Raw genomic sequence first — 16,458 nt, forward strand, 5'->3', positions numbered from 1 at the left:
GTGTGCCACTGACACAGTGAGCACGGAGTGGGCGTTGAACTTGAACACAACCAAAAGGCTGTGAGGATGTTGTTAGAATTGATTTAAAGCCTTCTCTATCCCTCCCTGTCTTCCCTTTCTTCCCTTCCCTCTACCTTTCCTCATCTCCCCCTCTCCATCTCTCTCTAGACCACCATGGTGTCATTGGAGGGTCTATCTAAGGTGGTTGACCCCTCCCAGCTGACCTCTGACTTTGAGGGAAGTCTAGAATACAACCATGACGAGTGGATCGAGGTACGACCAGTCAATCAATTAATCAATCAATGGTTTGCAAAAACTAAAATACACCGACTTAAACACATACTTTAGCTCTCTATGTCAGTACTACAACCACAAGTCAATCAATCAATTTATCAATCAATCCATCCAGTGTCTTCGTTCTTTTCCAGGTGCGGGTTGCGTTTGAGGAGTTTACGGGGCACGCGGGTCACATGTTGTCGAGGCTGGAGGAGATGCAGGAGGTGGTGGCGAGGAAAGACTTCCCCACGGACCTGGACGGGGCGCGGCGCATGATAGAGGAACACGCCACGCTGAAGAAGAAGGTCATCAAAGCTCCTATAGAGGAACTGGATACGGAGGGACAGAGGTAGGCTACGCACCACACACACACACACACACACACACACACTCAGACTGATGGTGAGGCTAATTTTACACTGCTGGTGTGTGTGTGTGTGTGTGTTATTTCACATTGTGTCCTCTCTCCCAGGTTGCTGCAGCGTATCCAGAGCAGTGAGTCGTACAGGAACTCTAACGCCAGCGGTGTGTGTAACGCTGACACCCAGGGGCTGGTGCCACGCATCGCCACCCTGCTGGACAAACTCCACAGCACACGACAACACCTACACCAGGCCTGGCACATCAGGAAACTGCAGCTGGACCAGTGCTTCCAGCTCCGCCTCTTCGAACAGGATGCTGAGAAGGTACCATGGATGGAGAGTAAAGGAAAAGACAACAGCCAGTGCTAGTGGGATTTGTATGTGTATGTGTAGGGGGCTGAATAGATCCAGTGTAATAGACTGATAGAGTATAATTGATACCGTCAATAGTTACTGTAGAATAGACAGATAGCAGTGTTGGACTGCGGTAAGGGCTTGTTGCTAGGACACGATAGACAGTAGTTAGCTCTGAAGAGGCTCTTGGTATTCTCTTATGACACTCAGCTCATCTCTCTTCTTCCTGTGCCTAGTGAGTCACAGATGTATGTATGTACACACACACACACACATACAGTACCAGTCAAAAATGTTGACACACCTACTCATTCAAAGGTTTTTCTTTATTTTTACTATTTTATACATTGTAGAATAATAGTGAAGATATCAACACTATGAAATAGCACATATGGAATCATGTAGTAACCAAAAAAGTGTTAAACAAATCAAAATATATTTTAGGTTCTTCAAAGTAGCCACACTTTGCCTCATCCTAAGATTGATATATTTCTTAATTACATTATTTTACTTTTAGATTTGTGTATATTGTTGTGAATTGTTAGATATTACGGCACTGTTGGAGCTAGAAACACAAGCAATAACATCTGCTAAATATGTGTATATGACCAATAAAATGTGATTTGATTTTGATTTGATGACAGCTTTGTACACTCTTGGCATTCTCTCAACCAGCTTCACCTGGAATGCTTTTCCAACAGTCTTGAAGGAGTTCCCAAATACACTACCGTTCAAAGCTTGGTGTCACTTAGAAATGTCCTTGTTTTTCATGAAAACATACAGGAAATCAGTGGCAAAATTAATAGGAAATATAGTAATTATAAATAACGATCTTTAATTGAAATAATAATTGTGTCCTTCAAACTTTGCTTTCGTCAAAGAGTCCTCCATTTGCAGCAATTACAGCCTTGAAGACCTTTGGCATTCTAGTTGTCAATTTGTTGAGGTAATCTGAAGAGATTTCACCCCATGCTTCCTGAAGCACCTCCCACAAATTGGATTGGCTTGATGGGCACTTCTTACGTAAAATACGGTCAAGCTACTCCCACAAAAGCTCAATAGGGTTGAGATCCGGTGACTGTGCTGGCCACTCCATTATAGACAGAACACCAGCTGACTGCTTCTTCCCTAAATAGTTCTTGCATAGTTTGGAGCTGTGCTTTGGGTCGTTGTCCTGTTGTCGGAGGAAATTGACTCCAATTAAGCGGCATCCACTGGGTATGGAATGGCATTGTAAAATTGATTGATAGTTTTTCTTCCTCAAAATCCTTTTTGCCCTGTCCAAATCTCCCACTTTACCACCACCAAATCACACCAAATCACTCCAGACCATCACATTACCTCCATCATGCTTGACAGATGGCGTCAAGCACTTCTCCTGCATCTTTTCATTTTTTCTGCATCTCACGAATGTTCTTTGTGATCTGAATACCTCAAACTTAGATTCGTCTGTCAATAACACTTTTTTCAAATCTTCCTCTGTCCAGTGTCTGTGTTCTTTTTCCCATCTTAATCTTTTCTTTTTATTGGCCAGTCTGAGATATGGCTTTTTTTTTGCAACTCTGCCTAGAATGCCAGCATCCCGGAGTCGCCTCTTGACTGTTGACGTTGAGACTGGTGTTTTGCGGGTACTATTTAATGAAGCTGCCAGTTGAGGACTTGAGGCGTCTGTTTCTCAAACTAGACACTCTAATGTACTTGTCCTCTTGCTCAGTTGTGCACCGGGGCCTCCCACTCCTTTCTATTCTAGTTAGAGCTAGTTTCCGCTGTTCTGTGTCCTAGTCCTTTGTTTCTGGCCATTTTGAGCCTGTAATCTAACCCACACATTCTGATGCTCCAGATACTCAACTAGTCTAAAGAAGGTCAGTTTTATTGCTTCTTTAATCAGGACAACAATTTTCAGTTGTGCTAACATAATTACAAAAGGGTTTTCTAATGATCAATTAGCCTTTTAAAATGATAAACTTGGATTAGCTAACACAACATGCCATTGGAACACAGGAGTGATGGTTGCTGATAATGGGCCTCTGTATGCGTATGTAGATATTCCACACAAAAATAAGCCAGCTATAAGTTTCCAGCTACAAGAGTCATTTACAACATGAACAATGTCTACACTGTATTTCTGATCAATTTGATGTTATTTTAATGGACAAAAAATGTGCTTTTCTTTCAAAAACAAGTACATGTCTAAGTGACCCCAAACGTTTTAACGGTAGTGTATATACTGAGCACTTGTTGGCTGCTTTTCCTTCACTCTGCGATCCAACTCACCCCAAACCATCTCAATTGGGTTGAGGTCAGGTGATTGTGGACGCCAGGTCATCTGATGCAGCACTCCATCACTCTCCTTCTTGGTCAAATACCCCTTACACAACCTGGAGGTGTGTTGGGGTCATTGTCCTGTTGAAAAACAAATGATAGTCCCACTAAGTGCAAACCAGAAGAGATGGCATATCACTGCAGAATGCTATGGTAGCCATGCTGATTATGTATGCCTTAAATTCTAAATAAATCATTGACATTGTCACCAGCAAAGCACCATCACACCTTCTCCATCCTTCACCGTGGGAACCACACATGCAGAGATCATCTGTTCACCTACTCTGAATCTCACAAAGACAAGGCGTCTGGATCCCAAAATCTCAAATTTGGACTCCTCAGACCAAAGTCACAGGTCTAATGTCCATTGTTCCTGTTTCTTGGCCCAAGCAAGTCTCTTCTTCTTATTGGTGTCCTTTAGTAGTGGTTTCTTTGCAGCAATTTGACCATGAAGGCCTGATTCACAGTCTCCTCTGAACAGTTGATGTTGAGATGTCTGTTACTTGAACTCTGTGAAGCATTTATTTGGGCTGAAATTTCTGAGGCTGGTAACTCTAATGAACTTATCCTCTGCAGCAGAGGTAACTCTGGGTCTTCCTTTCCTGTGACGGTCCTCATGAGAGCCAGTTTCATCATAGCACTTGATGGTTTTTGCGACTGCACTTGAAGAAACTTTCAAAGTTCTTGACATTTTCCTGGATTGACTGACCTTCATGTCTTAAAGTAATGATGGACTGTCGTTTCTCTTTGCTTATTTGAGCTGTTCTTGCCATAATATGGACTTGGTCTTTTACCAAATAAGGCTAGCTTCTGTATACCACCCCTACCTTGTCACAAGGTACACAACACAACTGATTGGCTCAAACGCATTAAGAAGTAAAAACATTCCTCAAATTAACTTTTAACAAGGCGCACCTGAGAATTTAAATACATTCCAGGTGACTACCTCATGAAGCTGGTTGAGAGAAGGCCAAGAGTGTGCAAATCTGTCATCAAGGCAAAGTGTGGCTATTTTGAAGAATCTCAAATATAAACTATATTTTGATTTGTTTAACACTTTTTTGGTTATTACATGATTCCATATGTGTTATTTCCTAGTTTTGATGTCTTCACTATTATTCTACAATGTAGAAAATAGTAAAAAATAAAGAAGAATATACACACACACACACACACACACACACGTGCAAGCAAGTGTTTTTGCACACTCACATTTCTACATTCACACGTACAGTAGTAGCAAGCATACACACACGTACAGTAGTCCCACTAAGCAGTATACAGTACACACAATGATACACCCACACACAAGCACAATGATACAGACCCAAGCACACTCTACCGTCTGTAGCTGTTGGCTGCCTGCACTATCCCGTCTCTAATGTGTGTGTTTGGGTGTCTTTCCCTCAGATGTTTGATTGGATAATGGCCAACAAGGGTCTGTTCCTGGCCGGCTACACCGAGATCGGCAACAACCACCCTCACGCCATGGAGCTACAGACGCAGCACAACCACTTTGCTATGAACTGCATGGTAAGAACACACACACACACACACACACACACACACACACACACACACACACACACACACACACACACACACACACACACACACACACACACACACACACCGAGCAGCGGGCTATTACACAGCCAGAAGCTGTATCCATACAGGCTTACATAATGGTTCTGAAACGGATGTCTTTAAAGCAGGAGATGAATCTACTGTTTTGCCTCAGCTAGATGATGACTCTGCAGATGGAAACGCGCACTGCCATTTAGCGCTGCACTAAAATCAATGCAAGCTCTCTCTCGTGTGCACACACACCCTGTCTAGTTGAGGCTAGGTCCATAGGGAATCCATAGGTAGCTATTACAGAGCTGGCATCCTGCCATACTGACATCACTCCAATCCTTTCTACAACCAGAATCTGGAATGCAAGTACGCTGCATTGGGGTTTCCGCTATGGACTTAGTGTTTACTCCATTTTTTGTTGTTGTTGTGCTTATTGTGAGATATCTGTATGTTTGTTTGTCTGTTATCTGAATAGCTAAATAAACCAAATCAATGTTTCTCTCTCTCCCTCACCCCTCACCCCTCCCCGCTCCAGAACGTGTATGTGAACATCAACAGGATCATGTCCGTGGGTAACAGGCTGTTGGAGTCTGGTCACTATGCCTCGGTGCAGATTAAACAGATCTCAGGTCAGCTGGAAGCAGAGTGGAAAGCCTTCGCTGCTGCCCTGGATGAACGCAGCACACTGCTGGAGATGTCTGCCGCCTTCCACCAGAAATGTGACCAGGTGGGTGGTGGTGGTACAGACACTCGTCACACGCAGGAACACATACATCCAGGCAGGCAGGTAGGCACACACATAGAATTGCTGAGTTTGTAGAATTCCAAATGGAGAATCAGGGCGGTCCTCTTTCTCAATAGGAATATTCAATGGTATTACTCTCATCATTGTATCCTTTCATGTTCCACAGTTAAAGAAAGAAAAACAGTACATTTTTCATGAAATTCAACCATTTTCCATAGATGCTACTTCACAAAGCTTCCTCTCTTTGTGTATTCTGATTATTCGAGGGTAGACACATGGAGAATACATGGAGACAATCATACACACATAAATACATACTTACCTACCTACCTATATACACACACATACATACATACTTACCTACCTACCTACCTACCTACCTACCTACCTACCTACACACACCTACCTACCTACCTACCTACCTACCTACCTACCTACCTACCTACACATACACCAATACATACATACCTACCTACCTACCTACCTACCTACCTACCTACCTACACATACACCAATACATACCTACATACATACTTACCTACCTACCTACCTACCTACACACACACACCTACCTACACACCTACACACATACACCTTAGCCAAATACATTTAAACTCAGTTTTTCACAATTCTTGACATTTAATCCTAGTAAAAATTCCCTGTCTTAGGTCAGTTAGGATCACCACTTTATTTTAAGAATGTGAAATATCAGAATAATAGTAGAGAGAATGATTTATTTCAGCTTTTATTTTTTCATCACATTCCCAGTGGGTCAGAAGTTTACATACACTCAATTAGTATTTGGTAGCATTGCCTTTAAATTGTTTAACTTGGGTCAAATGTTTCGGGTAGCTTTCCACAAGCTCCCCACAATAAGTTGGGTGAATTTTAGCCCATTCCTCCTGACAGAGCTGGAGTAACTGAATCAGGTTTGTAGGCCTCCTTGCTCGCACACGCTTTTTCAGTTCTGCCCACAAATTTTATATAGGATTGAGGTCAGGGCTTTGTGATGGCCGCTCTAATACCTTGACTTTGTTGTCCTTAAGGCATCAATTAGCCTATCAGAAGCTTCTAAAGCCATGACATAGTTTTCTGGAATTTTCCAAGCTGTTTAAAGGCACAGTCAACTTAGTGTATGTAAACTTCTGACCCACTGGAATTGTGATACATTGAATTATAAGTGAAATAATCTGTCTGTAAACAATTGTTGGGAAAATGAGTAGATGTCCTAACCGACTTGCCAAAACTATAGTTTGTTAACAAGAAATTTGTGGAGTGGTTGAAAAACGAGTTTTAATGACACCAACCTAAGTGTATGTAAACTTCCGACTTCAACTATACATACATACATACTCTGGTGTGTGTGATCTCTGTATGATGAGAGTTTGCAGTGAGATTACAGTTAGATTAGAATCCTACTGTGTTGGTTTGTTTAATATTCCCATGTGACTTCTTTTATTTTATTCTCTGCTATGTCTTTTTGTCCCCCACGTTGAAATCGGGGAGGGGACTGAATCGGTCTCCGTCCGTCCATCTGGCCGTCCGTTCGTATGTTTGTCACACGCGATATCTCAGACAGCACTGGCCCGATTTTGACGAAACTTGGGTGAATGATGCGTCTTGCCAAAGGGATCCGGCATTTACAACTTACACTGATTGGCGGGAGCTATAGTAATTAACTGAAATGTGTGAGTTGCACCAGAGAGGAAGAGGCGAAGCGAAAGGGATAACTGGGCCCAAAATCAGTCTTCTCCAGCAGGTGCCAATTTTTTTTTTTGGCACAGTACATGGAATACAGGGAGTGGATTAGCTAAAGAGACTGCAGGGCTCGGCATTCAGGGCTGCCCACTGGCCCGGCAACATCTGCCGAGCTCATCTGGCCAGTTAATCACGCTTTCATATGGCCCCCTTGGGTCAGTATGTTTCCAAACTCAGATTCACAGAAATACACTGTATTTATAAACACTAAAAATCACATGATGTTATTAGTGCCAGTGGGAGTTTTTTTAGGACATTAAATAAGCAACAAGATCATATTTAGTCTGTAATCTAGCTAATAATTAGCTTATTGTGGTAAACAATGCAGAGGAGCAACCCCATACTTCAGCCATGTAGCCACGAGGCTGCACCAGACAGGTGATCATGCTTCAGCCATGTAGCCACGAGGCTGCACCAGACAGGTGATCATGCTTCAGCCATGTAGCCACGAGGCTGCACCAGACAGGTGATCATGCTTCAGCCATGTAGCCACGAGGCTGCACCAGACAGGTGATCATGCTTCAGCCATGTAGCCACGAGGCTGCACCAGACAGGTGATCATGCTTCAGCCATGTAGCCACGAGGCTGCATCAGACAGGTGATCATGCTTCAGCCATGTAGCCACGAGGCTGCACCAGACAGGTGATCATGCTTCAGCCATGTAGCCACGAGGCTGCATCAGACAGGTGATCATGCTTCAGCCATGTAGCCACGAGGCTGCACCAGACAGGTGATCATGCTTCAGCCATGTAACCACGAGGCTGCACCAGACAGGTGATCATGCTTCAGCCATGTAGCCACGAGGCTGCACCAGACAGGTGATCATGCTTATTGCTAAAATAGCACACCTGCCTGATAATATGTACAGGCTGTAAAGATATTGCTTTTCATCAATATGTTATTGGGCTTATTTCTGGAGGGGACTATTACGTCTTCAAGGTTTAATATGGGCTATATGTCATCATTCAGAATGGGGAATGGTTTTATTTTTTTATCAGATTGTATGGTTGGCTAACGAAATCTCCCACGGTTGAAATTCTGCGTGCATAACTTGCTTTCCTGTGATCTTGGCCCAGTTTTCACTTGCTACTGGCCAGGTGTGCCACTCTCAAATTGACTTGAATGTCAAGCCCTGGACTGGTACCCAGGTGAACTGCCTTCCATTTTGGGGGGATGTTGACTGTTGCTTTGTTTTTTCTTTAATTCTTTTATTTAGCTGTTTTCCTCTATTGTCCCATCAGGATTGGAATCATTTACAAAGAACTAACCTAGCCATGTGACATCCAGGTTATCATGGTGGAATCATTTACAAAGAACTAACCTAGCCATGTGACATCCAGGTTATCATGGTGGAATCATTTACAAAGAACTAACCTAGCCATGTGACATCCAGGTTATCATGGTGGAATAATGCACTGACTCTCAAAATATTTCCAAAATGAGCAATACATATACATAGTTACTAGACACAGCTGTGTGTGTGTGTGTGTGTGTGTGTGTGTGTGTGTGTGTGTGTGTGTGTGTGTGTGTGTGTGTGTGTGTGTGTGTGTGTGTGTGTGTGTGTGTGTGTGTGTGTGTGTGTGTGTGTGTGTGTGTGTGTGTGTGTGTGTGTGTGTGTGTGTGTGTGTGTGTGTGTGTGTGTGTGTTCCTCTATAGTAAATGAGTAACATGGACTCGTGGTGTAAAGCGTGTGTGTAATGTGTTTGTGTTCCTGTCTCTACAGTACATGGGTAATGTGGACTCGTGGTGTAATGTGTTTGTGTTCCTGTCTCTACAGTACATGGGTAATGTGGACTCGTGGTGTAATGTGTTTGTGTTCCTGTCTCTACAGTACATGGGTAATGTGGACTCGTGGTGTAATGTGTTTGTGTTCCTGTCTCTACAGTACATGGGTAATGTGGACTCGTGGTGTAATGTGTTTGTGTTCCTGTCTCTACAGTACATGGGTAATGTGGACTCGTGGTGTAATGTGTTTGTGTTCCTGTCTCTACAGTACATGGGTAATGTGGACTCGTGGTGTAATGTGTTTGTGTTCCTGTCTCTACAGTACATGGGTAATGTGGACTCGTGGTGTAATGTGTTTGTGTTCCTGTCTCTACAGTACATGGGTAATGTGGACTCGTGGTGTAAAGCGTGTGGAGAGGTGGATCTACCCTCGGAGCTCCAGGACCTAGAAGATGCTATCCACCACCACCAGGGCCTCTACGAACACATCACTGCTGCCTACTCAGAGGTAAACAGCACTGCTGCATACCCAGAGGTAACATACATGTGTGTGGGTGTAGGTGTGGGTCAGTGGACGCTGCTCGGAGGAGCTATAGGAGGATGGGCTCATTGTAATGGCTGGAATTGAATTAATGGAACGTTAACAAACACATCAAACATATGGAAACCAGGTTTGACTCCATTTCATTAATAACATTCCAGCCATTACAATGAGCCCGTCCTCCTATATCTCTCCCCACCAGCCTCCACTGGTGTAGGTGTGTGTTTGGGGGGGGGTGGTATCACTAGCATGGTGTGTTTGTATGTACTGTATGTGCTCAAGCCAGTTTCCTTCCCCCTCCCCCAGGTCAGTCAGGACGGTAAGGCCCTATTGGATAAGCTCCAGCGCCCTCTGACCCCGGGGGGGGCTGATTCGCTAACGGCTTCGGCCAACTACAGCAAGGCGGTGCACCACGTGCTGGATGTGATACACGAGGTGCTGCACCACCAGAGACAACTGGAGAATATCTGGCAACACCGCAAAGTCCGCCTGCACCAGAGGCTCCAGCTGTGTGTGTTCCAGCAAGACGTACAGCAGGTGTGGACTAGTTCTGACCCTGTGTGGCTCAGTTGGGAAGAGCCTGGCTCTAGCCACGCCAAGGTTGTGTGTTCAATACTCGCAGGGATCACATAAATGATACACATACTGGAAATGTATGGACACACTAGGAGGCATCACCCTTGTAGCCACGGTAACTGTTGCCATGGCGATACTGCTGGCCAGTATCCAGGTGAGGGGTATTCTGCCAGTGGTAGAGGGAGAGAGAGTGAGATGGAGAAAGATCTGAGAAGGAGGGAGAGAGAGTGAGATGGAGAAAGATCTGAGAAGGAGGGAGAGAGAGTGAGATGGAGAAAGATCTGAGAAGGAGGGAGAGAGAGTGAGATGGAGAAAGATCTGAGAAGGAGGGAGAGAGAGTGAGTTGGAGAAAGATCTGAGAAGGTGGGAGAGAGAGTGAGATGGAGAAAGATCTGAGAAGGAGGGAGAGAGAGTGAGATGGAGAAAGATCTGAGAAGGTGGGAGAGAGAGTGAGATGGAGAAAGATCTGAGAAGGAGGGAGAGAGAGTGAGATGGAGAAAGATCTGAGAAGGAGGGAGAGAGTGAGATGGAGAAAGATCTGAGAAGGAGGGAGAGAGAGCGAGATGGAGAAAGATCTGAGAAGGAGGGAGAGAGCAGGGCAAGGAAGGTGTGAAGAGGGAGAAAGAAAGGTGGAAGGAACATGAGGGTTTTGTCTAGAAGGGATACAGCTTTTGTCAAACTTGACTTTTCGTAGCAGGTTTAGGAGAACTTACGCAGCAAGTTAGGATAATTAATTGAGCAGGTAAGGGGAGTTAGGTTGAGGTTAGGAAAACCGTTAGGGTTAGCTAAAATGCATCAATTTGACAAAAGCTGTCCCCTATCTAGAAATGACCAGATGGGAGGGAACTCATCCTCTCTGTCATCTACCTTCCTCTGCCTACTGACTGGAGTGGTAATGCTGTTTTCTCTCTCACGACAAGCCCTTTTTCCTCTGCCCCACAGCCTGAACTTCTATGCCACTTAGCTAACTGTGCATGCTTGTGTGTGTCCAGGTTCTGGACTGGATAGAGAACCACGGGGAGGCGTTCCTCAGTAAACACACAGGCGTTGGGAAGTCCCTCCATCGAGCCAGAGCGCTACAGAAACGACACGAGGACTTCGAGGAGGTCGCCCAGGTAGGACACCTCTCTTCAAGTCTCTGCTTTGACCTTTCCTCTCTTTCCCTTTCCTCTCTCCATCACATACTCTCTCTTTCTCCCATCTTTGCACTAAATACTGTCTCTCTCTCTCTCTCCTCCCCTTCTCCCTTTCTCTTGTTAACTGTCCTCCCTCTTTTCTTCTCCCACGTCACTCCCCCTCTCTGTCTCACTCCCCCTCTCTGTCTCTCGCCCCTCCCTGTCTCACTCCCCCTCTCTGTCTCACTCCCCTCTCTGTCTCACTCCCCCTCCCTGTCTCTCCCCCCTCCCTGTCTCACTCCCCCTCCCTGTCTCTCTCCCCCTCTCTCTGTTTCTCTCCCCCTCTCTCTGTCTCTCTCCCCCTCTCTCTGTCTCACCCCCCCTCCCTGTCTCTCTCCCCCTCTCTCTGTCTCACTCCCCCTCTCTGTCTCTCTCCCCCTCTCTCTGTCTCACTCCCCCTCGCTGTCTCTCTCCCCCTCTCTGTCTCACTCCCCCTCCCTGTCTCTCTCCCCCTCTCTCTGTCTCACTCCCCCTCTCTGTCTCTCTCCCCCTCTCTCTGTCTCACTCCCCCTCGCTGTCTCTCTCCCCCTCTCTGTCTCACTCCCCCTCCCTGTCTCTCTCCCCCTCTCTCTGTCTCTCTCCCCCTCTCTCTGTCTCTCTCCCCCTCTCTGTCTCACCCCCCCTCCCTGTCTCTCTCCCCCTCTCTCTGTCTCACTCCCCCTCCCTGTCTCACACCCCCTCCCTGTCTCACTCCCCCTCCCTGTCTCTCTCCCCCTCTCTGTCTCACTCCCCTTCCCTGTCTCACTCCCCTCTCTGTCTTTCTCTGTGTGATGGCTCTGTCCCTCCTCCAGAACACCTATACTAACGCTGACAAGCTGCTGGAGGCGGCAGAGCAACTGGCCCAGACAGGAGAGTGTGATCCAGAGGAGATCTACCAGGCAGCCCACCAGCTGGAGGACCGCATCCAGGACTTTGTCAGGAGGGTGGAGCAACGCAAAGTCCTGCTGGACATGTCTGTCGCCTTCCACACACACGTCAAAGAGGTACAGGGTGGGAGGGAGAGTGCGTGTGTGGGGGGGTGGGGCGGTGGGTGGAGATGGAGGGGTGCGTGTGTGCGTGCGTCGTCAAGTAGCGAGACATCTTACTGGAATGTGTGTGTGCGACATGCTAATCATCTCTCGGTCCCTAGCTGTGGACGTGGCTGGAGGAGCTGCAGAAGGAGTTGTTAGATGATGTGTATGCTGAGTCTGTGGAGGCGGTGCAGGACCTGATCAAACGTTTCAGCCAGCAGCAGCTGACCATCCTGCAGGTCACTGTCAACGTCATCAAGGAGGGAGAGGACCTCATCCAGCAGCTCAGGTAGAACACACACACACACACACACACACACACACACACACACACACACACACACACACACACACACACACACACACACACACACACACACACACACACACACACACACACAGGTGTGCACACAGACGTACATGCATACTCACACACTCAACACACACGTACACACACAAAATGAATTAGAAGAAACCGTGCAGAAGGTGAGTGGGATGGAAGAGAGAAGAGGAGGAGGAGAGGAAGATGAAAGAAAACAACAGCATCCTCACATAGCGGACTGCCAGATGAGAGAGAGGCGATAGGAAGGGAGAGATGGAGAGAAGCAGTAGGTTGAGAGTTAGAGATCCATGTATTTCACACCTCTGACCATGATTCTGCTTCTATTTATATCAAGTGTGTGAGTCTTGAGGGCTCAACACACACTGAAGCTCTCTCTCCCTCTCTCCCTCCCCCACTCTCTCTTTCTCTCTCTTCCCCCCTCTCTCTCTCCCCCTCTCCCTCCCCCCACTCTCTCCCCCCCCTCTCTCTCCACTCCTCTCTCTCTCTCTTACCCCCTCTCTCTCTCCCCCCCTCTCTCTCTCTCCCTCCCCCACTCTCTCTCTCTTCCCCCCTCTCTCTCTCCCTCCCCCCACTCTCTCTCTCTCTCCCCCCTCTCTCTCTCCCTCTCTCCCTCCCCCCACTCTCTCTCTCTCTCCCCCCCTCTCTCTCCCCCCTCCCCCCTCTCTCTCTCCACTCCTCTCTCTCTCTTCCCCCCCTGTCTCTCTCTCTCTCCCTCCCCCCACTCTCTCTCTCTCTCTCTCTCTTTCTGGTGTATTCTCTCCTCTGGGTATTGTTACATAATGCTGGTTACATAAGTGTGGTTAATTATGTAGAATCCCCAGTACTCTGCTACAATGCTGTGTCTGTGTGTATATGCGGCTTAGACAGGGCTTAGACTCTGATGTGTTAGCTAACTTTGGACCAGAGCTAGCCCTTGACTCTCAGTTCCATGACATTACACATAATGCCTCCTAGAGTTTTCGTGAGCCAGACCAGAGCTAGCCAAGTAACAAGCTTGTGTCTGCAGAACGGAACCAGAATAAAAATGTAAAAAATATCAAAAAAGAAACGTCCTCTCACTGTCAACTGCGTTTATTTTCAGCAAACTTAACATGTGTAAATATTTGTATGAACATAACAAGATTCAAGAACTGGGACATAAACTGAACAAGTTCCACAGACATGTGACTAACAGAAACAGAATAATATGTCCCTGAACAAAGGGGGGTAGGGTCAAAATCAAAAGTAACAGTGAGTATCTGGTGTGGCCACCAGCTGCATTAAGTACTGCAGTGCATCTCCTCCTCATAGACTGCACCCTCCGATCCAACAGGTCCCAGACGTGCTCAATGGGATTTAGATCCGGGCTCTTTGCTGGCAGAACACTGATATTCCTAACTTGCAGGAAATCACGCACAGAACGAGCAGTATGGCTGGTGGCATTGTAATGCTGGAGGGTCATGTCAGGATGAGCCTGCAGGAAGGGTACCACATGAGGGAGGAGAATGTCTTCCCTTTAACACACAGCGTTGAGATTGCCTGCAATGACAACAAGCTCAGTCCGATGATGCTGTGACACATTGCCCCAGACCATGACGGACCCTCCACCTCCAAATCGATCCCGCTCCAGAGTACAGGCCTCGGTGTAACGCTCATTCCTTCGACGATAAACGTGAATCTGACCATCACCCCTGGTGAGACAAAACCGCGACTCGTCAGTGAAGAACACTTTTTGCCAGTCCTGTCTGGTCCAACGACGGTGGGTTTGTGCCCATAGGCGACGTTGTTACCGGTGATGTCTGGTGAGGACCTGCCTTACAACAGGCCTACAAGCCCTCAGTCCAGCCTCTCTCAGCCTATTGCGGACAGTCTGAGCGCTGATGGCGGGATCGTGCGTTCCTGGTGTAACTCGAGCAGTTGTTGTTGCCATCCTGTACTTGTCCCGCAGGTGTGATGTTCGGATGTACCAATCCTGTGCAGGTGTTGTTACACTTGGTCTGCCACTGCGAGGACGATCACCTGTCCGTCCTGTCTCCCTGTTAGCACTGTCTTAGGCGTATCACAGTATGGACATTGCAATTTATTGCCCTGGCCACATCTGCAGTCCTCATGCCTCCTTGCAGCATGCCTAAGGCACGTTTACCGAGCAGGGACCCTGGGCATCTTTCTTTTGGTGTTTTTCAGAGTCAGTAGAAAGGCCTCTTTAGTGTCCAAAGTTTTCATAACTGTTACCTTAAGCTGTTAGTGTCTTAACGACCGTTCCACAGGTGCATGTTCATTAATTGTTTATGGTTCATTGAACAAACATGGGAACCAGTGTTTAAACCCTTTAGAATGAAGATCTGTGAAGTTATTTGGATTTTTACGAATTATCTTTGAAAGACAGGGTCCTGAAAAAGGGACGTTTCTTTTTTAGCTGAGTTTGTCTTACCTTTTTGTAGTTAATAAATCCAATGTGAAACGTGATAACTATAGTGTCCTTAACTAGCATTGAAAGTGTATTAATTGTTCTCTAATTAAAAATCTCTCTCCCTAATTTCAGTAGCTACAGTAGAATATGCATGCTTTGGAGGAAGGGGGAGGGGCTACAGTAGAACATGCAGGCTTTGAAGGGATGGGGAGGGGCTACTGTAGAATATGCATGCATTGGAGGGAGGGGGAGGGACTACAGTAGAATATGCATGATTTGGATGGAGGGTCTACAGTAGAATATGCATGCTTTAGAGGGAGGGGCTACAGTAGAATATGCATGCTTTAGAGGGAGGGGCTACAGTAGAATATGCATGCTTTGGAGGGAGGGGCTACAGGAGAATATGCATGCTTCATAGGGAGGGGCAGGTAGCCTACACACACAAACTGGCAAAGATGTTCAGCTGGCAGGCAGGCAGACGCTGGAATACGTTTCTAAGTGACAGTGAGGGATTTGCATAGGCGCTTTGTGTTTTTTGTGGTACTGTGAAAAAAAAATCCTGGAATGTAAAATAACGTTATTAACCGGTTCCAATGCTTTTAAAATTATGGTTCTGTTCCGGGAACAGTATAGATCACTTATGTTCTCGTTTTTCTGTTCTCTTCCCTGAACCGGTTCCAACCCCTGGTAAATACACATGTCCAATTGTTTGTGTGTGTACGTTTTCTTCAATGAGTGTGTGTGTGTGTGTGTGTGTGTGTGTGTGTTCTCTCCTATGGTAGGGACTCTGCTATCTCCAGTAACAAGACCCCCCACAACAGCTCCATCAACCACATAGAGAGTGTGTTACTGCAGCTGGACGAGGCCCAGGCTCAGATGGAGGAGCTGTTTCAGGAGAGGAAGATCAAACTGGAACTCTTCCTACAGCTACGCATCTTTGAAAGGGACGCCATCGATGTGAGTGTATGGTGGGGGTGGAAAGGGTGTGTGTGTGTGGCAGAGGAGGTCCGGTGAACTTGTCTAGACTTTAGCTCAGTGACATAACCTAGTCTTCCGTTTTTAGATTACCCGACTCAATGACACACGTGTGTGTGAATCCTCACCCTGTGTGTCCACACATGTCTGCATCTACAGAGCCTTCAGAAAGTATTGACACCCCTTGACTTATTCCACATTTTGTTGTGTTACAGTCTGAATTTAAAATACCCCAATGTCAAAATGGAATTATGTTTTCAGAAATATTTAGAAATGATTACAAATGTAAAAGCTGAAAGGTCTTGCGTCAATAAGTATTCAACCTTTTG

At 46.3% G+C, this 16,458-nt stretch overlaps 1 protein-coding gene across 6 annotated transcripts in view; it reads left to right on the forward strand.

The window, feature by feature from the left end:
• LOC129830927 (triple functional domain protein) overlaps nucleotides 1-16,458 on the forward strand; it is a 109,963-nt gene that overhangs the window by 51,538 nt on the left and 41,967 nt on the right. For 4 of the 6 annotated variants that reach the window (XM_055893776.1, XM_055893770.1, XM_055893771.1 and 1 more), the window contains 11 exons: nucleotides 169-273; nucleotides 429-625; nucleotides 749-962; nucleotides 4,725-4,847; nucleotides 5,428-5,619; nucleotides 9,119-9,628; nucleotides 9,968-10,198; nucleotides 11,230-11,352; nucleotides 12,204-12,395; nucleotides 12,542-12,711; nucleotides 15,937-16,111. In XM_055893776.1, coding sequence (XP_055749751.1) covers nucleotides 169-273; nucleotides 429-625; nucleotides 749-962; nucleotides 4,725-4,847; nucleotides 5,428-5,619; nucleotides 9,119-9,628; nucleotides 9,968-10,198; nucleotides 11,230-11,352; nucleotides 12,204-12,395; nucleotides 12,542-12,711; nucleotides 15,937-16,111 — 2,232 coding nt within the window. The remainder of the gene's footprint in view (nucleotides 1-168; nucleotides 274-428; nucleotides 626-748; nucleotides 963-4,724; nucleotides 4,848-5,427; nucleotides 5,620-9,118; nucleotides 9,629-9,967; nucleotides 10,199-11,229; nucleotides 11,353-12,203; nucleotides 12,396-12,541; nucleotides 12,712-15,936; nucleotides 16,112-16,458) is intronic. The other 2 variants (XM_055893773.1, XM_055893774.1) reach the window with 1 other exon arrangement.

This window comes from Salvelinus fontinalis, chromosome 32 (assembly GCF_029448725.1).
Source record: "Salvelinus fontinalis isolate EN_2023a chromosome 32, ASM2944872v1, whole genome shotgun sequence".
Lineage (NCBI taxonomy): Eukaryota > Metazoa > Chordata > Actinopteri > Salmoniformes > Salmonidae > Salvelinus > Salvelinus fontinalis.